At 39.7% G+C, this 25,513-nt stretch overlaps 1 protein-coding gene across 1 annotated transcript; it reads left to right on the top strand.

Annotated features, from left to right (window-relative positions):
* The first annotated feature begins 7,585 nt into the window (after positions 1 to 7,585).
* LOC134457043 (uncharacterized) lies at positions 7,586 to 25,513 on the top strand. Its single transcript, XM_063208783.1, has 35 exons — positions 7,586 to 7,632; positions 7,863 to 7,916; positions 9,052 to 9,126; positions 9,485 to 9,511; positions 9,638 to 9,676; positions 9,822 to 9,872; positions 10,008 to 10,043; positions 11,564 to 11,596; positions 11,754 to 11,780; positions 11,915 to 11,935; positions 12,033 to 12,059; positions 12,705 to 12,725; positions 12,825 to 12,851; positions 13,003 to 13,029; positions 13,302 to 13,325; positions 13,460 to 13,480; positions 13,596 to 13,622; positions 13,793 to 13,813; positions 13,923 to 13,949; positions 14,084 to 14,104; positions 14,214 to 14,240; positions 14,400 to 14,420; positions 14,539 to 14,565; positions 15,008 to 15,028; positions 15,121 to 15,147; positions 15,872 to 15,892; positions 16,021 to 16,038; positions 16,620 to 16,646; positions 16,798 to 16,815; positions 19,337 to 19,357; positions 19,484 to 19,501; positions 19,698 to 19,775; positions 20,132 to 20,365; positions 22,702 to 22,818; positions 22,979 to 25,513. Exons 2-35 carry the CDS (start codon positions 7,868 to 7,870, stop codon positions 23,029 to 23,031), a joined length of 1,329 nt encoding a protein of 442 aa, XP_063064853.1. The 5' UTR covers positions 7,586 to 7,632; positions 7,863 to 7,867; the 3' UTR covers positions 23,032 to 25,513.

The raw sequence follows: 25,513 nt of genomic DNA, 5'->3' as shown, positions 1-25,513 counted from the left end.
ACACGCAGAAAAGCTACATAAAAAGGCAAATTAGAAATGTTAGCGTGTCCCCATTGTGATGTATCTCTGATCTCAGTTTAAAAGGGGACTGCTAAAGGGGATCCTTGACAATAAGTCATCAATTTTGTTGAAGAAAGTGGAAATACAGGTATAGGCTACGGGATGAAACTTTCGCAATAAGTTAAGATCACTGAGAAATGAATCCATCCTTTCCCTCTAACGGGTACTTTCTTTCTGTTTGTAGAATATTAGGCCTATAATGAGTGTGTACACTCACAAAGTCAAATAAAAGCATAATTAATACCTATTGTAATAAATAAATCAAATACCATGTTATAGAGATGACCACTGAAATCATTGAACTACTTCAAAGTCAGATGTCTTAAGCTTTGTTGGACTTACTATTTCTCCTGCCATCACGACTTTTTTGCGCATAGTGACCATATTCACACTGTCTGTAGTTTCACCTGCTTCTCTTTATCTTGTGAACTTGGCTGTAAAGAAAAAAATAGTCCAGTCAATGTAGCTCAAAAAAGGGCAAACGATTGGGATACATTGCTACTTTTTAGTGATCATTAAATCCCCTTGCATCACACATAACAAGTCTACCAATTTATATTCAGTGGAACATACTTTTGTCAAGGTCAAAGTTGCAGATTTTCCATTCATTGTTCATAGGATGACAGGTGAATATTAGGTAAATTGGGCAATATTTTTAATTCTGAAATAATGATCTGAAACTTTCATTGTTGTTAACACGTATAAGGGCAAATAATTTTTGCATTGAATTGTTTTCAGAAATAAGATTATTACATATGCTAATGAGGGCATATCTACTGAAATCTGTAAGAAAATATGGGGTAACAGATCAAAGTGACCTGCAATGCACAATTATGTGCATTAGGTCTTTGTGTAAGTTTTGTATTTGTGTATTTAATATGGCGGACACCTTAATTTCTTTCTGGATTAATAACAGTACTCTACTCTATAAAGAAAATTGCAATAGCAATGGTTCACACATTGATCCTTATGAAAGGTTGTGAAAACAGAGAAAGGAGAGATGAGCAAGAGAATGGGAAAGGAGAGGATAACTTCAGAAAGGGAGGCTGTTGAGAAGGAGAGTTTGGCAGAATCTACAGATTTTGATTGTCTGAGGAGGTTGGCTACGTATAGCGTAAAGCTGGCTGTTAGTGCGGGTTCAGTTGTAAGTTTAGGAACATTTCATATAGATTTTTCCATTCAGCATTTTTTTTACTTCTACAAAGTTGCTTCAGGGTCGGCCTCAGCATATCTGAAGGCTATGAAACCAAATGTTCAGCCTGGGATGCTGCATTCCTCCAATTCCAACAATCTTGCCATGCTCTCTGCTCACAGAACTAGGCTCTTTGGCATGACAGTCAGTGTACACCCATGACCCTAGTAATGGCCACACTATCAAACCTTTTTAAGACCTTTGGCATCATGAAGTATTGGTGGCACAGGTGTGAATGTAAGCTGTGTCTACCTCCAAGGGCACCGCCAGAAATTTTGGGCCCCACGAAAGATTCGATTTTTAGGCCCTCATAAGGGCCCCTGTCAGTGCTGTCAGTGCTTGGGAGTGCCCGCACCCCAGGTTAAGAACCACTGTTATAGATCGTAGCCCCTTAATGCACGCCGTACCTCCTGTGGCACGTTGTAATAGTCATTGAAAGTTAACTACTATAGCACTACAATACTATGACATGACACAGGGCCTTTAGTAATGCACTACGACTTGGTCATTGCCATTCTGGTAACAGCAACTTTATAACACCATGTCTTTATGGGTCAAAACACCAAAATGTCCTTATTTTGCTATAATGTCAGTCATCTAATCTTGGATTTTGCTTCTGAAAGTTAAAACAAGTTGTTTTGTATTCAGAGGGGGTCCTACAAATAAATAGGATAAGACTTTTCTGATGTCATGTTGAATTTTTACAACAGATTGAATAATTTTTAAATGAAGTTCATGTAATGGCTGAATGAACAGTACTTTATCCATCGTGAATATTACAAATACAATGACTTTAGAGACCTTAAAACACCAAATACATAATTTATGCTATATGTCATGTCAGCCATCTTGGATTTTGGTACTAAAACTTAAAGGGCGGGGATGGAAACAGGTTGTTTGTTGTTCAGGGGGTGTAAGAAATATAAAAAACACCAATTCCAAAAATTTATATGATATGTTTCTTTCAATTACATTCAATTGTGTTAAAATATGACCACATATCCGCCATCTTGGATTTTGGGCGTTTCCACTTCAGAAAAAAAATGTAAACAGGTGGATCCGAAGACTATGGGGTCTGTAGTTGATAAAAAAAAACACAATTTGGAAAAATCTTTATATGAAATGTTCCTAAACCTTATTTTTGGGACAATTGAACCTGCACTATGTTGTTTTGTTGTCATTGGTTGTTGCTGCTGTGGGGGGGCTGCCCTTTCTTTAGGTCAGAGCAACTGCCCTTCAACATTCCTGTGCACGTCCCTGAATCTGTTATTTATTATTATTATTTGATCAATACACACAATACACTTTAGGGAGATATTCATCTACATGCATGGGGGGCAGTTCAGGTTGGAAATTAGCCATATCGTTTGTGAGCATAGTTGTGTAGAAGGTGTAATTACTTATTATTTTTTAATGTATTTTTACAGATGAGTTACTGTTTGTGAGTCAGTGTACATGTTTTATAATGTACCAATTTTGTTTAGGCCTCTTTGGCAGCGTATACTTTCCTCTTTCATCACTTCTTTCATCACAGTTTGCTTCGTGGGGGAGTGGGGGTGAGGGAGTTTCCAACATGTACTTGTAACTTCCTTCTTCCCTATTCCGCCATTCTATCAAACTTCAAACAGACTCATGTGGTGAGCAAATTATAGGCAGTCACATCTACAGTAGGTGTTAGTTGTTATTTTACATATTAATTATTATTACATTAATTATTTATTTAGTAATTTATGGAGAGATGATTGGGGTAATGATTGAGAGAAAGGGAAGGTCAGGGATCAGGGAATGGAAATTGGCTACAGGATAGAGTCAAACAGTGTAGAACAGTGGTCTCAAATATGTTTCCCTATAGGGCGAAATTATGTAGCACAAAAGAAGCTGAGGGCCAAAGAAATCGTCCGACTCCATGGCCACAGATGGCATACATATATATGTTTTCATTTGTTCCAACTTCATGCCGGTCCTTGAGCCTGCCTGGCAATGAGTCCAAGGAACATGATTAGAGAGTCCCCAATGCCACAGTCTGAGCTTGCACCAGGTTCGAATTCACAATAGGTCATTTCCCAACCCTAACCCATATATATCCCTTTCATATCCTGTCAGCTCTCTTACAGTCAACAATAAAGGCCTAAAAATCAATAAAATACTTGGAAGGATCCAGCAGGCTCTTTGTTTCTAAACACTGTCATTAGTAACCAGTTAGGTTGTCTGCCAGTGGAATGCTTGCTATTTGAGACACTTGAGACAGTTGTTACCCCAACTCTTTTAAGTGTTTTTTTTTTTACTGTGTATGACATTACAGAGAGCTTATACTGCTTTACAAAGGCAAAATGCAGCACCTACACTGTATGCCAACAGAGAAACTGAGAATACCTTCAAAGCCTTGACAGTAGGTTGGATATTGTAGTGTACTGCACATTTGACAGTATCTCTAAAACGGGAGTTATTTTGACCATATGGCTTTGTCACAAGATAAAGGAGGTGTAATGAAGACCATTTTCAGTTTACAAACACATTTTTGACAAAATATGTAGTTAGGCCTACTGCACTTTGCCTTTGGAGGGCAGCATAGTAAAGCATTACAACTTGGCCATTGTCTGGTAACAACAAATACAGAACAGGCCAGGGGTCCGGCTCTCGATTCTTGTCGTTGCTAACCGTCTTAAGACCGTCTTACTATTCCCTAGGATTAAGTGGTGAACGTCGTTGTCGAGAGAGAGTTGAATCGCTCGTACTAAGGACTTTGCTAACGAGTAACGACGACAGCAAAGACGCTTTCGAGAAACGGACCCCTGAAGTACAGAAAACTTGCACCATCATGATAATTATAAAAGAGGGTGCTGATGGGCACTCAAGGAAGTGCATGTTGGAGGGGATGGTGTGTATCTACATAAACAATCACCATTCCCTAGATTGGTGACAGCCAAAAAATGTCCAATGAATCAGACGCACACATCACTTTAGAGGTGAACTGAAACCATAGAGTGCTGAAACAGATTACTAAAAATAAGCCAATAAGAAAATGCAACAAATGCAAAAAAGGATACATTAAAATATATAATATATAAAATAAGTAAGTAACTGCTTACAGCTACTGTATCCAAAGCAAAATAATGAATAATGCCATACATACTGTAACTACAGTAGCCATTTGGACCAAAGAAAATGAATATGTAACAACCTACTATGCTATTACAATCACCCAAAACGGGCAGGAGGAAATGCAATTCCACTAGCTGTTACCAGAGTGAATCCCCAGGGGATAACTAGAAATGCACTCAGAGAGTGCAGACCTTTGCCAAGGAAGCTGTTTTATAGAACACTTGACTATGTTACACCCGATTTTTTAAGTCTTTCTTGCCTTTTGTGGAGTTAGAAACTGGAATGTAAAAATCTGCCCTATCCCGAAATGGTGAAGAATGTTTTAAAAAATCCCTGTTTCCAGATCGTGATCCGGATCACCACCAAAATGTAAACACTTGTTCCTTTTGTCATTTAAAACAATTCCACAATGTTTCATCCAAATCCGTTTATGCATTTTTGAGTTATCCTGCTGACAAACAGACAGACAGACAAGCAGACAGACAAACCAATGCACCCGAAAACGTATACCTCCTTGGCGGCGGTAATGAATGGTTATTGCTATTATGTACAAACTGAGACAATGCAAGTCAATAGACAAATACTGCAGCATGTTGATAGTAAGTAGGCCTACTGTATTACAACAAGGTATGAACACAAGCCATAAGAAAGTAACTACACACAATAATAATAATAGAAACGTACTCTTTCAGAGATTCACAGATGGTGCATGAATGAAGAAATGAGGAAAGAGAGAAAGATAGAGATGGGAGTCAGGGTCCTGAAATGTCTGAATACCAGATTAGGATATAGCCCACCAGGAACCAGCACAGCCACTTCCCACCAAGAAGCTTTCCAGACCCCCAGGTCCAACATAAACAACGAACACGGAGGAGCAAACATTAGATGTCCATATATGTTGATAGTAAGTACTGTATTCCAACAAGACAAGAACACAAGCCATAAGAAAATAACTACACACAATAATAATAATAGAAACTTACTCTTTCAGAGATTCACAGATGGTGCATGAATGATGAAATGAGGAAAAAGAGAAAGATAGAGATGGGAGTCAGGGTCCTGAAATGTCTGAGGAAATGAGATGAAGGAGGAAATGAGGAAATGAGGTGGATCTGCCTGATGCTTCTTGACGTGCTAATGTGTTTTCTGAAGAATTAAGTTATGCTGAATACCAGATTAGGATATAGCCCACCAGGAACCAGCACAGCCCCCTCCCACCAAGAAGCTTTCCAGACCCCCAGGTCCAACATAAACAATAAACACAGAGGAGCAAACATTAGATGTCCATATATGTCTCCATGGGGTCAAAGATCTAAGCGAAGACTTATTGCTGCATTCAAGACCAATTAAATAGATCCCACCCGCAGCCTGCCAGTGGTGTCGTTTACATGGGATATAGAAAAGTGGGTGTCAAGTACTGCTTGCTGTACTGCATACTGTAGATTCAGAATGTTTCAAACACTTCATGCACGTATTTCCAGGTGGCGCCCCCATTTACCAACTACCACCCTGAGGAGCACACTGTACACCACCACACATACCAGGAGACAAGGGATCAGTTTGAGTCAAATGTTCTTTAATTAATATTACCCTAACCCAGTCACTGTATGCCCAGGAGGGGCTCTAATGTCCATAAAACAGTCTTTTTTGCCCAGGAGGTGCTCTAATGTCCAACAGTTTATGGTTCACAGCAGGGGTGGTCAGTCACTGGAGAGGGAGGGCAGACTTAAAAACAGTCACCTGTCCAGTTTGTCCCTCTCATTACCACCTGTCACCTGCATCCAATTGTCCCTCAATTAAAAACAAACCAACTAGTCCTCTGTTTATGACCAAGTCAGTCACAAAAAATATCCCCACAAGGGGATTTCCTTTTTTTGTTCTCTCCCCCACTTGTCCTAGTCACCCCTGTGACAATTATATATCGATTTTCATCATAGATCAATTTTACATTACTGAAAAAATAATACAGAGGACATGACCTCTGTGTCCTCAATGGTAGTTACGGCCATGGTGAAGAATGAGAACCTGTCTGTAAGCTAAAATGAGAAGTGAACCTGAATTCCCAGATGAAAATGCTGTGACTGAAACCACGATCACATGTCTTTGGTCAACAGTGGGCAGGGCTTCGAACCGGTTCAAGGAACGAAAACCGAAAACGGGAACGAACAGAATTTTACACAATTTTATGAGGAGCAGAAACAGAAACGAAAACGAAATGGTCTTCAACTGTTCCTGAACAGAAACATTCTGAAATAAAACCGGTTAATAACGGTTTATTTTGTTCTCTATATTTTATAAAATTTCACAAAAGCATACCCTGAAGCATACATTGAAGTGTTTGCGCTGTAGAGTTAAACAGGAAATTGGAGATATTTGTCAGCAACAGACCAGCTACACCATATCTACACCATGCAGGGTTAGGAATTATAGCTTAAGATCTCCATATGGATAAAACTTACAGCCAGGTAAGGAGTTTAGTACGTATCCAGAAATGTTTTTGATAAGAAATTATTCATAGGCTACAGTAAGTCTGTACTGTATATGTGGGAGGGATAGCCCATCTGAATGTTTTTGGATGCCGCCTGTGATTTAGCCTATTATTTTTGGGGATAGAGTAGCTATTGTGTAAATCAAGGGCAAATACTAATGTGTACGCCTATTCTAGGTATAAGGTACAGTCCATAAAAATAGACTTGATAGGCCCGCAAAACACTGCCGGGAACGATAAGAACGAACAATATTTTGCGCTCCGAACCGGTTCAGGAACAAAATTTTGGTGGCGGAACGAATTCAGGAACGAAAACGTTAAATAAATGCCTCCCTGAACCGTTCGGAACGGAACGATTGAAAAATAATTTCGTTTTCAAGCCCTGACAGTGGGCTGAGATTTTGTCTTTCGTAATGTCACAATAAAGTTAAGCAATTTTTGTTTCCAACATTTCCAATCCACATGGACATGGCAGTGCAACTCCACATTGGAATGTCTTGTCTAACATACCGTATAAATGAACTAACTAAACTAATTAACTCACTAAACTTAACTACATATTAAAGGTGTCTTATCAAGCATAGACAAAAGAACATGAGCAGATAAGCAACTCTGTCAGCAACAATAAGTACGCCACTGGTTTCCAGTATGCCCACGCCTTCAGCATAGTTTATGCATCCGGCTGACATAAAAGCAAAAGGACTTTGCCCTTTCCCCCAGCAGTTCTTCCAGTAACACTTATTCAATGTAAACAACAAGATCCTCTTCAATACATTCCACATTGTACAGGGTGAGTAGGCCTAGTCAAATAACAGCACAATCAGAATGATACAAAAAAGAGTAATGAAACAGATATATTCATAGGCTAAATGAAAGAGATCACAGAGTGATAAGTCTAATAAAGCGTAATGTTTGAAGAGGGACCCCTGGAAGAGGAAGTGGTCACAGGAGAGTTTTTTTTTCCTTGTGACTGACAGAAAACAAAGAGACAAACCAGAACACTGTCTGTGTTTCTTACAGAGAGGATGCAGACTATCTCACTTTATTTGCTGCTGCTGCTTTGGGCAGAAACAGGTGGGTGCATTTAAAATGTTCCACTGTTTTTAGGTGCTAAGAGCATCGTGATCATGATATTTTATTCCTTTGCTTTAGTCCTTGCTTGCTTTTGTGACTATTTCCTCTTCAGCATGTGAAGATGGAAAAGTATAAAGTTAAGAACATTTTCATGAAACTCATCTTTTGAAGGCCTACATACATTTTTTTGTTCATAGTTTTGTAAATATAACATGTAATTTCTTCTATGTCATCATGTAATTAAAGCTGGTGCTAGTGCATGTGATCATAGAAATGGTGAAAAGCTGAAATTCCCACAGTCTGAGGAAGTGCCGACATTGTGGCTTGTAAACATTGTTTTTGACCACAACATGGGAGTGGACAGCATTTCTTCCTTCATTTAACTGAACGCGAACCCTAAAAGGATAACATTAGAACCACATTTCAGGCATGCAGTCAACATGTCAAACACAAGCAAATGTGAATAAAAAACTGCACTGTGAACATTTGAAGGTTCTTCAAATAGCTTTCATATGAATAGTGGAGGAATCCTAAACGTTCTGTGAAGAACCCCAAGGTTCCTTTTGGGTTCTTCCCCAGCAGCAATCAAAAGCTGTTTTTGTATTGAGTTCTACGTTCTGTTCTAGGCTTCATAAATATTTATGAAAGTTGGCGGGGGGGTTGCGGAGCTGTCTGGAAGGCATTCACATACAGCAGGGTCTTTACCTGGGCCGTAGAGTGAGCAGTCACTGTGAATGGCTGTGATATCCTTTGGGTTCTGTGAGGAACCTTCAGGAAAGCTAGAGGTTTTTCAAGAGACAATTTGTCACATAGTGTAGTTTTCTCATGGAACTTTTAGGTTCCCTAGAGAATCTTTGGGAGTTCCCCAGCAGCTGAGTGTAAGGAAAGTAACGTGTCTGATGCACTATCTGTCCAAACTCCAAACAACCCAACTTTGGCTTTAGGTTGCTCTGTTCTTCACTATCCAAAATTGAAAGAGACGGTGTATCACAGCGCACATCCAAATCGGCTACAGATCAAAATAATCGAAATAATCCACGGGAAAACGTGCAAATGTAGTATAAGGTAAATCGCTTACTGCAAGAAGCAGGCTATAGGCCCCATCACCCACTCACTAACTACTACTCTCACCCAGCGAGCGGGCAGGTGGACTACGAGTTTCAAACAACGCCACCAGCGGTATGGCCACCATGGAGGCAATGGGAAGGCAGTAAGTTCACTCCTCCTACTCCTATTAGAATCAGTAAGGCCTAATAAAAGGCCTAGGTAACATTCTAATGTAGGCCTACTAATATGACTGCATGCGTTCATAAACTGTTTTGTTGCCCTTACAGAACAATTGAACAAGTTTTATAAGTTGCCACTGTACATAACATGATAGCATATTAATAATAATAATAATAATAATAATAATAATTGTATTTGTATAGCACTGTATCATACAAGGCATGCAACTCAAAGTGCTTAACAAATGGGAAAAAAACATCATTATATTAGGCCTACATAACTTGTTCTGACCCATTTTTACTCAATTGCCGTATTTCTTATTGTCTTATTTCTTTTTTCAGACCCTGAATATGCTTGGACAACACCATGTACGTATGCTCATAGAAATGAAAATACTCACATCACCTCTCATTTCTACATAACTTTGAAAAAGTCAGTAGGCTATACAAAAGCATTGACAGAGGAAATAAGCTCTCTACTCATGTGTTTACCAGCTCCACAATGGTACGACAGGAAAGAATCGGCAGACTACGGTAAGTTCACCCCTGTCAGCAGTATTTTCTGAGAACTAGAGAATGTGTGTAATACAATAATGCTGGGGTGTTATTTTGATACCTGATTTCATGATATTCATTTGCCTGTACATGGCATATCTTCTCTCCTTGTGTTCATCCACAGATACAAAATGGGACTACAGGGGCAGTGAGAAAGATACCGTGGTGGAAGGAAGTAAGTTGAGTGAGTTCTACCAGTCAGGTTGCCTAACCCTTTCTGAGAATTGAGATTATATATAAATTAGGGGTATACAAGACACATATCCAAAGAATTTACAGAGGGAATAACCTCCTTATGTGTTTGTATCAGCTCCATCATACTATGATTGGGACAGTGGAAAAGAGGGTAAGTCGACTCCTATAAGCATTTTTTGTCAGTTTGTCTTGTGTTTTCCTCGAACTAATCTGTGTCAGTGATGATGATGGATCAGCTGAGAAAACATATTCATATACTATGGACTATCTTTTGTGTAATACTTATTGGTTCACTTCTTGCCCTGATGAAGGCCCAGTAGCTGGCAGAAACATGTTAGCAGTCATTTTAATTATTCAAGTTCAAACATGAACCAGCATTTACACTAAATGCACGTTTTGTTAAAAACGAAAGTTCGGGAGAAGCATTATGAAATTTGGCATGCCTTATTTACCACCCGCATTCTATTCTCCGCTCAACCGTCATTCGTCTGATTTCAGCGCGAAAAGATAGACATGTACTATCTAACTAACTGCATCTCATTCTCTGCTCTGCTGTCATTCAACGGAATTTCAGCGCACTGAAATTTGGAACGGCCCTTAATGAACTATACAGCATATATTTCTCCAATCAGAAATGTTCTTTCTCGCTCGTACCCACCACCTCCCCATTCGCCTCCCTTCTGCCGCTGTTCGGTCAATTTGTCAGGTGTCTTGTCTTATCCTCTCCAGTTCATCTTGCTCCATTGCTCTTTGACCATCATCGGACGGGGGGTGTTCGCTCAGACCTCGCACATCTGTGGGCGCAGATACTGCCTGAACTATCTGTGGCGACCCGTACTCCCGAGCTCGAGAATGTTTACTACATTGACATTTCTCGGCCGTGGCAGTACCTTAGCACCATGGCCAGCGATCTTGCCCAATACGCCGCATAATCTATCTCAGCTTCTCGAGTGCAGTGGTCTGTGCGGACCCCGTGAAGCACTTGATCGGTCCATCGCATGGAAAGCCGCTCTCCTGTGAGAGCCGAACGATCGCTAGAAGTCTATTCTCCAGCGAGAACGAAGATGTATGTATACATGCTTAATCCAAATTTCAGATAGTGAGCTAATGAAAGCGATTTTATCCTAGATGAGTGCCTTGGTGTCCTGATTTTTTTTTTTAAATTCTACCGGTAGGTCTTGGTCAAAGAGCACCTTGAAACCACTGTCTGTTTTACTACTGGAACGCCGCAGCCCTCCAGCCCTCTTTTTCTACTTCTCTCCATACTTCAGGTTCTTATTGGCCAAGGCAATCATAGACCCAATAGTTCCATGCAGGGCCGCTGACAGCTTTTGCATGGCCCAGGACAAAGTCATCTGAAAGGGCCCCCCATCCAATACATACAATGTAATGGGGAGCCAATTCTTGGCGCCCTATCTCCCTGGGCCTGGGACAACAGTGGGCCTACTATATGGAGTCCTTATCCTGTCCAATATCTATCTCTGCTGATCGATCACAATACTTGCTACAGTCAAGATGTAATGTGAGCATTGAGGTCATATGAATTGAAACCCCAATACTATGTTGTTGTATCAACACATGATTTCATGTTTCCTAATTTAACACGCTATTTATGCCTGTCTATGGTATAACGTTCATGTCAAACTGTGTCTTGACTATCTTTAATCTCAGATTCAGATTCAGGATATAACTTCACAACCCCAAGTAGGTTTCTCCATATTTTATTATTTTAATGCAGTATACTCAGTATTCATTTGAATTGCAACACATTTTTTTCAAAACATGATCAAATACAAAATAATAAAATAACAGAAATATTATAATAACACATTATTTTTAAATTGCACTCTTTCTATTTCAGCTCCCTACTGGCGGAAACGTAAATACAGTGAGTTCATATTTATAGACAACCGCTGTTACATGGCCAATACAAAGAATATATACGAAAGGATAAGTAGAACACAACACAGGATTAGTGTTTCATTATGTTTATCATCTTCAAATCTTTTATCTGTTAATCAGGATACGGATGGACGACCCCAGGTTTGAAGCATCAGCATTACATTTTCATTGCATTACCCCAACATTTCTGTAAAATATTCCAGTAGGGTTATTATAATGACCTGTCTCTGTGTTGCAGCTCCATATTGGCGCAAGCAGGGGTCTCGTAAGTTCATACTTTATCAGTCAGCATACCATGTATTAGAGTAGACCAGGAGTGGGGAACCTATGTCTCGAGGCCCGTCGAGCCCGTCTTATCAGGCCCCCGATATCATTTTAATATTATGCAGTTTCACATGATATATGACATGCGTGGTCGCACTGATGAAGGCTTGATAGCCGAAACGCGTTTGCTTTTGGACATGGTGGTAATATAAATAAATAATGAGACGCAGCTTGTGAGTGCGGATTTTTCTTCCTTAAGTTGATACCTTTTATCGCGCATCCAAAGACTTTCGTTTTTTTTCCCAAGAAGTTGAACGCGTCCTTTGCCAAAAAATTATAAAGAAATATAACAAAGTACATTTGCAATACAATTAATATTTTCAGGGGACCTCATGAAGTTGGGGTCTTTTGTAAGGTGGCAGCCTTCAATATATGCCTAAAGTGCAAGGGCAAATCCTGGCTTGTGTTGATAGTACAGCTCTTGAAGGAATTTATAACATTGGCCCATCGAATAAAAAAGGTTTCCCACCCCTGGACTAGACTCATGCTTAGCCTAATAAATTCATATTTGATTTAAGGACTAGGATCTGTGTTTACTGTAAATCATATGTGAAACATGAATATGACTTTGTGTATTTTTCATCAGGATTTGGCTGGGGAACTGAAGGTATGTCTACACACAGTCGCAGTATCTCATATTAAACACAGAGTATACAATTTACATCGTAGGAATGTTGTTACTAATCACCTCAACATTCCCTTTCAGCTCCATACTGGCGTAGGCAGAGTTCCAGTAAGTTCATATTTTTAGGCATGTTTTGGAGCCCATATATGACAAAAACATTGTAGATATGTTGGTAAATCATAAAAGGTAACTATACTATAGGAATAGTGTTGATATGTGAAACTCTAGTGCACATCTTGCATTTGTGTCTCTCTGTTAGGATTTGGCTGGGGCCGGGCAACTGAAGGTTTGTGTCACCATCACATCGTTTAATGTACCGGTATCATAATAAACACTTAAATCTCTACAGTCACAATACTACAGTAGAGTATTAGGGCCAAAAGGAAATATACTGTATATTTTGCAAATCTTTGAGAAAGAAACTCCGAATTTTCAAGAAAAAAGTCGAAATGTTCGAGAAATAAAGTCGAAGGTTTTGAAAAATAAAGTCGAATATTTTGGCCCTAATACTCTTCCGTACAATACTGCGTCTAATCATCCCAATATTCTTTGTTTCAGCTCCCTACTGGCGCAGGAGAACCAGTAAGTTTGTATTTATCAACATACAGAAATACTTTTGTATCTATTGGTACTGTATATTGCTCTACTACTACAGTACAGTAACAGGAGCAGTGTTTCATCCTCTTGATTTTAAATCTTCTGTGTATTTTAATTAGGTTACGGATGGACAACCCAAGGTTTGTGGCATCAGGATACATCTTCTGCGTCTCACATCAAACGCTAGTTACAATATAACAAAATATTCCTCCAGGACTATAATTCCTAATGTGCATTTTACTCTCGGAATTTCAGCTCCATTCTGGCGCAGACAGGGGTCTCGTAAGTTCATACTTTACCCAAATGTTTTGGACTTCACTTATTTTCTTAGCCAAAACACTGCTGTTATTTTTCGGCAAATTAGAAAATAAAGCAGTATAATATAAGACTACAGGGTCTATGTGTTCACTGTAATCATAAAATTAATCCTTAATGTGTCTGTTCCTTACCAGGATTTGGCTATGCTACTGAAGGTTAGTGTCTCCACATCAGCCTTATCTCATACATAGTAATCAATCTTTAGTGTATCCGCAGTATTGTGCGGATTATATCCTTATCAATTCAATATTATCTGCCTTTCAGCTCCATACTGGCGTAGGCAAGGTTCCAGTAAGTCAATACTTTATATAGACAAAATAAACACATTGAAGGTTTTTTTGGTCGTAGGACAACTATTTTATTTTTTTATTTTCATACGTATGTGGAACTTTTGTGTGCATCTTGAATTTGCTTTTCTCTTTCAGGGTATGGCTGGGCAACTGAAGGTGTGTGTCTTCAGATTTCATATTAATATAATAATCCATATCCCATATTAAAAACAACTGAATCATTAATTCCCACAGTAGTACTGATCATCTCTCCTCTGCCTTTCAGCTCCATACTGGCGCAGGCAAGGATCCAGTAAGTTCATATCCACATGTGGAATTTTAGACTATAGACTTGTTTTTAGACAACATAAATACATCTTTGATTTACAGTAAGGACTAGGATATGTGTTTACTGTAGGCCTAAATAATAAGCCTATGAAGCATGAATTTTAATTTCTTTGTTCTTTATCAGGATTTGGCTGGGCAACTGAAGGTTTGTGTCCCCACATAGTCTATATCATTATGAAACATGGTTACTGTAGGCCTAAGTCTTCAGTGTAGGCTGCTCATACTGCTACTGCTCCTAATCAACTCTCATCTTCATATTTCAGCTCCATACTGGCGTAGACATGGTTCCAGTAAGTTCATACTTCAGCATATTTTCACATATGGTCCCCTTTAAGTGAACTGAACTCAGTCCTCTGTGAGTGGCCCAAAAAGTGAACCAAGAGAGCCACATTTGGAGTGCAGTACACAAAGGACCAGGTGGTCTTTCTTGTCCCATTACGCTTTTGTGGGGTGTCAGTCCTCTTTTTAATCACATCTGGTCCTCTACAGCTCTCCTTAAGTGATTACACCTAGTCACAGGAGCCACTACTGAGACAACGTTAACAATGGTCTCAGTACGGTTCACTTCCGAGGGGTCTGGGTACGCTCTGGAACGTTGACATGTGCAGATGCACATGCAGATGTGCAAATGCTGAGCCACGGGTTTGAGTTCACTCAAATGAAAGAAAACTGTACAAGATTCGTATTGATGTGAAAATGTTCAATGCATCTTATTTGTTGTCTCTCTATCAGGATTCGTCTGGGCAACTGAAGGTTTGTCTCGCCACTCCATTGTTGTATGATATTAAACTATTGAGTCTTTAGTGTATTCCCACAGTACTGATCATCTCTCCTCTGTCTTTCAGCTCCGTACTGGCGTAGGCAGGGTTCCAGTGAGTTCATGCTTTACTCATGTTCTTTAGACAAAATTTTAAAAAATACTTTTGGTGAATCAGAAAAGATAGCTTGGGTCATGAAATCATCTTTCAAACCTGTAGTGTTTCTCTTGAATTTGTCTCTATGGCTCTCTTATTCCACCTAGCCAGGGACGTGACTAGACATTTTCAAATACAGAGGTCAAATACTGCCTACTGTACTGCATAGGCTACTGTACATTTAGAATGCATCAAACTCTTCAGTTTGTTTTCAGTAATCATTGTCTTGAGGATAAATGGGGATGGTGTATACAGACTGAATTTATCGTTGTTTTATCATATATCGATTTCCATAATAGGTGAATTTTACATTACTGAAAAAAATACTGAGAACATGACCTCTGTGTCCTCAATAGTTAAGGCCATGCACCTATAGCTTTTGTTGATGTCTTGCTAGTGAAACGAGGGAGTGATAAAAATACTCTGACAACTTTTATTCTAGGACTACTGAGCTCAAATTTGTTGATGTCTTGTGGTCCAAGAGTGCAGAATCAAGCTTCATGTTGTTAGAAACAAGCAACGCCAATTGTAAAAATGCTTTAACAGCCTTTGGATTGTGTGTCACTTTGAACCGTGTAGCTCTCACACTCACAACACAACTATGTACCTGTATTAGCCTTGGACATGAGAAAAGATTTTAACAATATGTCTAATAATGTCCCTCCTCTCCACTCCTGCGCAGGATATGATTGGCCAACTCCAAGTATGTATTCATGTCCCTCTAGCTCCCACCTGTCACATTTACACACAACTAACACTTCAAATGGCTGTATGTCTGTGGCGATTGTCACTGTAGGACTGTTTCTAATAATGTGTCTCTTTGTTTTTCAGCTCCATCCTGGCGAAGAAGTAGGTTAACTTTATCATCGCAATCTCTGCATATTACTAAACTACTGTGAACTACCCTGCCATTGCCATCCATACAGCTGCAGTCGATTCTCATTTTCCCTCCCCATTACACCTGGGCCGCGTCTCCTGGGTCGCAAACAGGGATGGACATCAGGGGGATGAACACATTACATATGAGCAGATTACATGGCGGAACCAAACTTTAGCAATTGGGTCCAATCAGACGCACATTTCAAGCGTAAACATTGCTCACCCTTGCCACCAGTCCTTTCGCAGCTCAACCATTGCAAGCACTCTGTACAAATGACATTAGTATGAGGATAAGGTATGACCAGGCTACCTATTACTGTAAACGTGTAGACCCATGCATATTAATGTATCTGATGACATGTCTTCTCTGTATCTCTTAGCATTTACTGTAAAAATGACCAAAATATCACATACCTTCATCTCACATTTTCTTTCTTTGTAGCCTTTTGTGATAGATCTGGTTGTGAAATATTAGTAGGCCTATGCCAACGTTTTTGACCATTTCCAATACTCCTCCTGCTCTCCTGATTCCTTTCTGCTCTTACCCTCAGGGTATTACTGGGCAAGCCCAAGACCAAGTATGTATCACCACAGCACCTCCAATTTATATATTTCTATCTATCAGAATTAAGGAAAAAATAAACTTACTCCTCATTCCAGGACTACTGTGCTGTGTATGTGATCAGATAATATTTCTAAGTTAATGACATTTTAATCCTTCTATTTCAGCTCCTTACTGGCGCAGCCGTAAGTCAACTTAATCATCTGAGCTCCTACTGTATAAAATAGTGTCACCTAACACCTCTACAGTATTTTCTGAATCTACACGTGCAAGGTGTTTTTGTGTTTCCATAAACACAATAATGCTATTTAAACTCTTAATACATGGCTGCTGTTATGAATGTTGTGTTCCCAGACTAGCAAAGGCATAATGTGTTGTAGTGTACATGGCCGTAGTTACATTTGAGGTTAGCGAGGTCCGGACCTCGCTCATTTCGTCCGAGATTTATTTTTTTTTGAACGCCAAATATGCCCAATGAATCAAACATACAAAACTCAAAAACTCCATGAAACTTGCTTTGCAAATAGTAAATCCATGGTCTATGGGTTCTTTTTTGCCTTTGTGTTCTGTTTGTGCAAGTAATTAATTAATAGAGAGATAGCAGCCTGCACAGTAATGCACCAAAGCCTGCCCACGCTGCGCTTCGGCGCTTGAGACGTAGGTCTCCTATACAGCCAACCGTTTTAAAACAGTGCCCTATATCAGTAGGCAGATGTCTTTCACAACTTTGTGAAACCGTTTGATAGCTGAGTCATCATTTGAAAGAACCAGCCATTGGGTTTTAATTGTAAATTGGAAGGTCTGTAATAAGCGACAGAAAAGGAAGTCACCAGAGCGTCTTCAGATGTGGATTTTTACCTGCTTATTTGGTCAAGTGGCACTATTAACGTTTCGAGTTGTCACGACTTCTTCAGAGTCAATCACAGTAAAATGTCCACATCTGAAGATGCTCCGGTGTCCTCTGTTTGCACACTAGCCTACTATAGTCTTTTCCCATGCAAATGAACAAGCACGCTTTGTGCGCGCGGGTGGTGCGACTCGTGGAAGAGAACGCAATTCAGACATCAAACAAGCTTGCTTGAGACACAGGTCGCCAACATTAGTCACAGTTTTAAAACAGTAGCATAGGCTTATGCATAAGGAGTTTTGAGTAGGCTATCGTCTTTGCCATTTGATTACTAAGTCACTATCTGTCAGAAGCCGTCATTTGGTTTTAGATAGGCTAGTGGAAAAAAGACCGACTGACACCATCAGCTGCATAAAATAGGCAATAAACATTAAAACTTAACCTCCGCTAAAAGCAGGCTGTCAGATCCAAATAATTTGATTGTAAATTGGAAGGGGTTATTCTTTCGCTTTTGCGTGTGCAGAAATAATAATTTAAAAAATAACAAGCGTGCATGTGACGCGAGGAAAATAATGTTCAGCTGACAAGACGTTCGTTTTACATATAACAGTAGGCTACTACTCCACTCCACAACAGTATACTGTACTACATTACACCACGCCACAGTCTTAACTTGTAGGCCTAGCCTATGTCAACTTCAAGAAATCATTTGGTTAGTGAAAATTGGCTACTGTTTGTTTTGCTGTACTACCGTTAAAATAGGCTAGTATCCAAATGAAGAAGCATCTTCGTGTGGAGATACTTCCAAACGAGGCAGGAGAGTCCGAAAATGCGACTGTATGAAAGAGAATGTCCGGGCACGTTTCATATCATGCAGCTAAAACATGGATTCAAAGCATGATGATCAATTCCTTAAACGTGCAGCGCCACATTTCCTACAGACTAAGTCATATTTGCATAGGCAAATGTGCACTTCTGGAAGCAATGCATTTTAAACATATAAAGGCAGGGAATTTAAACAAGCAGGGGATTTTGCACACCCTCAGCATCCCATGGTTTGGATAAAAACTCATTGATGCAGATGCCCTTACAGGTGACAAAAAAGTTTACTCCAAAATAGTTTTTTTTTTGCATCACCACCGAGATAGCTACCCCTTTACCCTTGGAGGAAAACAGCTGAAGTGTAATTCTCATTTGAAGAAGAAAATGTGAATGGCTGAGCAACTTGCCATCTGAGGATGCAGCTTATTGTGCAACTTGCCTCTGATGTGTTTAAGTAAAAGGGTCAAACGTAAGCTTCCTTACAAAGGGCTTTACTGACTGGAAGAATGCTGTTTATGATAAAAGAGGCATGATACCAAAGCATAGCCACTCAAAGGGAACAGGCTGAGTTGGCTGAAAACACAACATATTTATTATACATGTTATGTACATGTTTACTATTTCACATTAGGCCTATATAGGCGTATAGCCTATAGAAGGGGCCTATATTTTATTATTATTTTCATAATTTAATTTTTTCTTATTTTTAATTTTTTTAAATTAATTTTAATCATATTTTGAAAAATTTCGCGCATCATGGACCTCGCCTACTTCACATGGCTGGCTACGGCCATGGTCGTGTATACTGTAGCATTAAAGCCTATTCAATGAACATTACAGTGTTCACTTTCCCTTGAACTCTTTAAGAGTTATATTAACACTGCCATTTTTACTATTCTGTTATTACTATTGTCACCTTACCTTACTTGTGTCACCTAACTACACTGATATTTATTTTACAATATTTTATTACCTTTTTTTGTTTACATGTTTCATATATTCTCATGTGCTCTCTACTTTGTTTATCTCATCTTCAGAGTATGACTGGCCAACCACAGGTACGTACAGTTTCAGCTTGCCAATACTGAAACACAATTAATAATGAATGATAACTGTAACTGCATCAGCATCACACATATTTTTAATTTATTTATTTTGCTTTTTTGTTTTTCTCTTTTTCACAGCTGATCCATCCATCCAAGGTGTGTGTTGATTCATTCTGCAAAGATGACAATACACTGATCATTTGGCAGTGTTAATTTAACACTTATAGAGTCAAGTTTAACACGCTTCTAGTTGGTCATAGTCTCTTAGTTTTGAATTAGCACTGCAAAATGTACTGCGAATAACACAAAACATACTGTGTCAGTGTTCACGTGTTGTTTTGTCTCGTTTCAGACCTGCCAGTCCCACAGATAAAGGTGTACAAGCTGATGGGAGAGCATGAGGCCGATGTCCTTGTGTCATGCCAGCAAGGTAGTCATGACCGCAATACAGTACTTTCTGTTTCTGGAAGCATATGTCTAGCTCTATCTCTACATCTATGTGTGTGTGTGTGTGTGTGTGTGTGTGTGTGTGTGTGTGTGTGTGTGTGTGTGTGTGTGTGTGTGTGTGTGTGTTTGAGAGAGGGGAGGTGCACATATGCATGTGTGCATGTTTCTGTGTTTGTCTGTTTATTGTTGGTTGTTGTGTATGTCTTTGTGTGATGGGGTCAATTTAAGGATGGGTATCTGTACCAGTACCATACATTTTTATTACAATTTTAACGTGAATGCAAAGCCTATAGAACATTGGCAGTAAAGTACACTTTGACTTTCATTTTGTCTTTGAAGGTGTTGGTTGGAGCAGCCGTTTTAGTCGTGGTCGGCTGCAGTTGAACGTGGTGATGGGGGAGAGCAACTTCACGCTGTACCAGCCCGAGTTCAGCAGAGGGCTAGAGAACCTCTTCAAGCTCACCGTGTCAGCACCCGCCATGTTCACTTGCGTGCAGACGCGTCGTTACGGCGGGAAACTTTTCAGCGACGTGTTTGTCTACAGTAAGCAGCACGCTGCAGGCGATGAGGGAGGTGAGTGAGTGAACACTTCTGCAGAAGTGTATGGGTGAAGTTCATGGGAAACTTTTGTGCCCCAGAATGCGTGTACACACAGACACATGCTCGCACACAGGCACAACTGTGCGTGCACACACACACACACACACACACACACACACACACACACACACACACACACACACACACACACACACACACAAATAGGGCTGGACTGGCCATCTGGCATACTGGGCATTTCCCGGTGGGCCCTGCACCCTCGTGGGCCCCTATTTTCAGAAATGTGAAAAATTTGTTGTTGTTTTTTGTTTTTTTAAACATTTCTGAAAATAGGGGCCCATGAGGTTGTGGGGCCCACCTGTGAGTCAGTTCTGCGCCGCAAATTATGAGGGGCCCCTTTAAGGCAAAAGTGCCCGGGCCCTATTTCATCCCCCAGTCCAGCCCTGCACACACACACACACACACACACACACACACACACACACACACACACACACACACACACACACACACACACACACACACACACACACACACACACACACACACACACACACACACAAACACAGTCATACACACCCACACACACACATCATTTGTGCAGACATTTCCTTTGTGCAGTGTGCACAACATGTACCCTCAGCTGTAGGCATACACAAGTGTGTACTTGGCCTCTTGAAACTCCAGAAGCAGACTGTGGTACACAGCTACAGACTGTACTTTCCCATCATTCACCTCACTAGTAGCTGTATTATGCTATGATACAGGAAATGACTAGCTGGCTGTAATGTGATGTGAGAGCATTTCAGTTTGTTGATGGCTACTGTATATTCACTCATTACCTTCGCCAGAAGGTTATGTTTTGACGGCCGTGTATTTATTTGTGAATATGTCTGTTTGTATGTCTCTTCGCATAACTCGATCAGAACTGAGCCAATTTTTATGAAATTTGGTGGGATGATTGGTCATGACCCAAGGAACAATCGATTAGTTTTTGGGAGTGATTGGGTCAAAGGTCAAAGGTCAAGGTCAAAATGTTTGTTTGTACTTCGTATAACTCAGACAGAACTGAGACGATTTTTATGAAATGTAGTGGGATGATTGGTCATGACCCAAGGAACAATCGATTCGTTTTTGGGAGTGATTGGGTCAAAGGTCAAAGGTCAAGGTCACGAAAAGGTCAAAAACGTAAATTGAGCCGATTTTTATGAAATTTAGTGGGATGATTGGTCATGACCCAAGGAACAATCGATTACTTTTTGGGAGTGATTGGGTCAAAGGTCAAGGTCACGAAAAGGTCAAGGTCACGAAAAGGTCACAAACGTAAATTGAGCCGATTTATATGAAATGTCCTGGGATGATTGGTCATGACCCAAGGAACAGTCGATTACTTTTTGAGAGTGATTGGGTCAAAGGTCAAGGTCACGAAAAGGTCAAAAACGTAAATTGAGCCGATTTTTATGAAATTTACTGGGATGATTGGTCATGACCCAAGGAGCAATCGATTACTTTTTGGGAGTGATTGGGTCAAAGGTCAAGGTCAAGGTCACGAAAAGGTCAAAAACGTAAATTGAGCCAATTTCTATGAAATTTACTGGGATGATTGGTCATGACCCAAGGAACAATCGATTACTTTTTGGGAGTGATTGGGTCAAAGGTCAAGGTCAAGGTCACGAAAAGGTCAAAAATGTTTTTCTTTGCCAAGCACTATATGCCAGAACAACGTGTGCATGCTGAATTGAAAAAGAGGTCAAGACTGGGGCAAAAATGTCATATTACGATATTTCGGTCCGATTCCAATGAAGCTAACACCAAAATTTGGAGAATGTTATGCCCCACACTCTGAAGATGGCCAGAAAAAAATAAGTGGCGTAGTAGGCGAAGGTTTGCGCTCTACCGAGTGCCCATTCTAGTTAGTACTGTATATTCACTCAAAAAATGATGAGATTAAGAATCCAACGCATTCGCATTACAGTAACAATTTACGCAACTGCTGCGTTTTCATTATGTTATTAATTGTTATCGTAGAGACATCTGAATTAAATAGTTTGGAATTAAAATTGTTGTCCTTAGTGTTGATATGAAGCATTTTTGTTTATTTCTAATTAATGTCTGGGGATCAGAAAATGTTTCCACAGAGGACACACGCGCTATGTCTGCGTTGTTGCCTCTTGTTGTCACGTAGCAACAACAAGCATGCATGGAATGACCAAATTGTTTTAAAGCTGAACAAACTTTCTACTTGATGGAAAGTAATTCGGAATTAAAAATGGAATCCGTATGTACGCCTTATGTAAACGAGGCTACTGTGGCTTTAAATTTAACTTTTTTTTCAAACATGCTATTGGCAGGTTTCTCTGCGTCCTACATGTCTCTGTCCTACCAGACCTTTGCCACATTCCTGGGGTGTCTGCTTGTCCTCATGGTCCTGGCGGTAGTCACGGTCACTCTCTTCAAGATACACACAGGTAGGATACCACAATCAGACAGTGAAATTGTGAATTGTTTTGGTCTTAATGTAGTTATTGGATTCCTTATTGAACCAACGACAAATATATGGTGTCTTGTAGCTTTAAAATCTGTCATTGAAACATTGTTGCAAATTATTGTGTACTGTTTTTTTTTCAGTGAAGAAGATGGACACCAAGACATGTTATGTCAAAGATCCCATGATTCTTTAAGAAGATTTTTTTTGCTAAGTATTCCTTTCTAGATACCAACTGACTATAATTTCTATAAACTTTTGTATTAACTTTTGTATTAACATTTCTACTAGCTATATTGCTGTAGCATTAGAGAGCATAGAAGTAGTATCCCAATTATCTGCCTAAACTAGGATTAAGGTTAACCCTCCTGTTATCCTCAGATTTAGGTTACATCCGTGATCCTTGGGGTCATTTTGACCCCAGTCACTTAAATGTCTACAAAATCAGTGGAAGAAAAACTTTTGCTCCGGTTTATGCCTCAGATATTTACTGTTGCTCTGTTGGGGACATAAAAAGGCCCTTTAGATAAGTCCTAGCACCCCCACACACAGCTCACACACCAAAAGAACTAATCCACGACTAGGCGAAAATGTGCAACAACTGGCCAACTGAATGGGGTCAAATAGACCCCAAGTATAACAGGAGGGTTAAACAAAGGTTTTGTTACATATACAATATGCAATTTTTTAAATGCAATGTAATTTAAAGAAAAGATTTGTCATTTATTTGGTAATTTACATATGGTGTGGATAACAAAATCAATATTGTGAAAATGCCTTTTTTGTGTAACCAAAAGGCCCAAACCGATAGGCTACATTTAGAAAAAATATCCATATACATGTAAACAGCACAGTTCATACATTCCAGTCTTTACAGTCTCTCTATGCAACAGCATTTCTTTTCATCCATTATATTATTACATGACATTATACTTAGTTGACACATTTTTATCCAAAGCAACTTACAGTTATTTAGAAGGTATTGGTTACAGTCCCTGCAGCTATGTGGGTCAAGGAGCACCTCAGTCATTGATGGATGAAGGTGTAGGGAGAGGTAAGGGTGGTATTCGATCCTGCAACCCCCTGATCTTAAGACCACCTCCCTAACCATTAGGCTATGGCCCCATGAGTGAATTGGTTTGTGTTCATTACTATGTAATCATGTAAAGCGGCAAGTTACTACCACTTGTTTATGCCTGTGTGAAGCTGACAGAATATGTCTATGAATTATGTACTGTACTGTACTATATATGCCTGGTAATGGTACCGCAGGAGTCAACTGATGTAAAAGACTTTAAAATGGGCCTACTTGTTAACATCAATTTGTGCCACATACTGTGAGGATGTTGTTGTTGATATGCTGAGTCTATATACTTACAGTGACGGGCTCTATGTACAATTGTGGCAAAAACGGGTATTGCAGTCACATTCAACATACTGTGGTTTCCCCACAGCCTTGCACCCCCTCTAGAGGTAGGAGGTAAAACAAACAAAGCAGGGTGGGGAATACTGTAACTTCTTTTACAGAAATCGGATTATTCTGGCCATAGTAGCCTATTTTATTTGGCACAATCAGTACTTCACTTGAGCAACTTTGGTGACATTTCTGGACCATGTTATGACTTCTTGCTGTATTTTTTTAAATATAGGTCTTGACTTTCTTATACCTACACAAGCTTATTTTTATACTGTATGTTGATTATACACTCACCGGCCATTTCATCAGGAACACCTCTCTAGTGCTGGGTTGGACCCCCTTTTGCCTTCAGAACTGCCTAAACTGCCTGCAACAATACTTGGATAGGCTGTGGCATTCCAACAAAGATACATTTGTACTTATTGGCCCAAATTGTGCTAAGAAAATATCTTCATGCCGTCATATCCCCAGCCTGAAACGTTGATGTAAGGCAGGGTTGACCCATGTTTTCATGTTGTTGACGCCACATTCTGACCATTCCACCTGAGTGTTGCAGTTGATATCAAGACTCATCAGACCAGGCAACATTTTTCCAATCTTCTAGTGTTGTTTATGGTGAGCCTGTCCAAATTGTTGCCTCATTTTCCTGTTCTTAGCTGACAGAATTGGCACCAAATGTGGTTTTCTGCTGCTATAGCCCATTTGCCTCAAGATTTGATGTCCTGTGTAATAAGAGATTCTCTTATGCATACCTCGGTTGTAATGAGTGGTTATTGGACTTAATGTTGCCTTTGTATCAGCTCAAATCAGTCTGGTCATTTTCCTCTAACCTCTACCATCAACAAGGCATTTTTGCCCACAGAATCGCTGCTCACTGCATTTTTTTTCTTTTTCGTACCATTCTTTGTAAACCCTAGAGATGGTTGTGTGTGAATATCCCAGTAGATCAGTATTTTCTGAAATACTCAAATCAAGCCCTTTCAGTTGGACAGCCATGCCATGTTCAAAGTCATTTAAATAACCTTTCATCCCTATTATGATGATCATCAGATCATCTCAACCATGTCTACATGCACAAATGCATGGAGTTGCCACCATGTGATTGGCTGATCAGAAATGTGCCTCAATGAGCAGTTGTAACAGGTGTTCCTAATGTAGTGGCCGGTGAGTGTATGTACAAATACTGAAATGTCTGACCTTTTTTACTTACTGGCAAAGAAATGATTACAATAATAAAAAAAGAGCAGCATGATTATACTCT

Source organism: Engraulis encrasicolus, chromosome 10 (genome assembly GCF_034702125.1).
Source record: "Engraulis encrasicolus isolate BLACKSEA-1 chromosome 10, IST_EnEncr_1.0, whole genome shotgun sequence".
Lineage (NCBI taxonomy): Eukaryota > Metazoa > Chordata > Actinopteri > Clupeiformes > Engraulidae > Engraulis > Engraulis encrasicolus.
Note: the sequence above shows the minus strand (reverse complement) of the source record. Positions and strands in the feature narration are given on the sequence as shown.

Bases quoted from the DNA above. Each gene is read 5' to 3' on its own strand.
- LOC134457043 (XM_063208783.1), top strand. From the start codon at position 7,868: ATGCAGACTATCTCACTTTATTTGCTGCTGCTGCTTTGGGCAGAAACA. The intron at 13,030-13,301 runs GTTTGTGTCACC...TCTTTGTTTCAG, and splicing joins CTGGGGCCGGGCAACTGAAG to CTCCCTACTGGCGCAGGAGA. The intron at 13,814-13,922 runs GTTAGTGTCTCC...TCTGCCTTTCAG, and splicing joins ATTTGGCTATGCTACTGAAG to CTCCATACTGGCGTAGGCAA.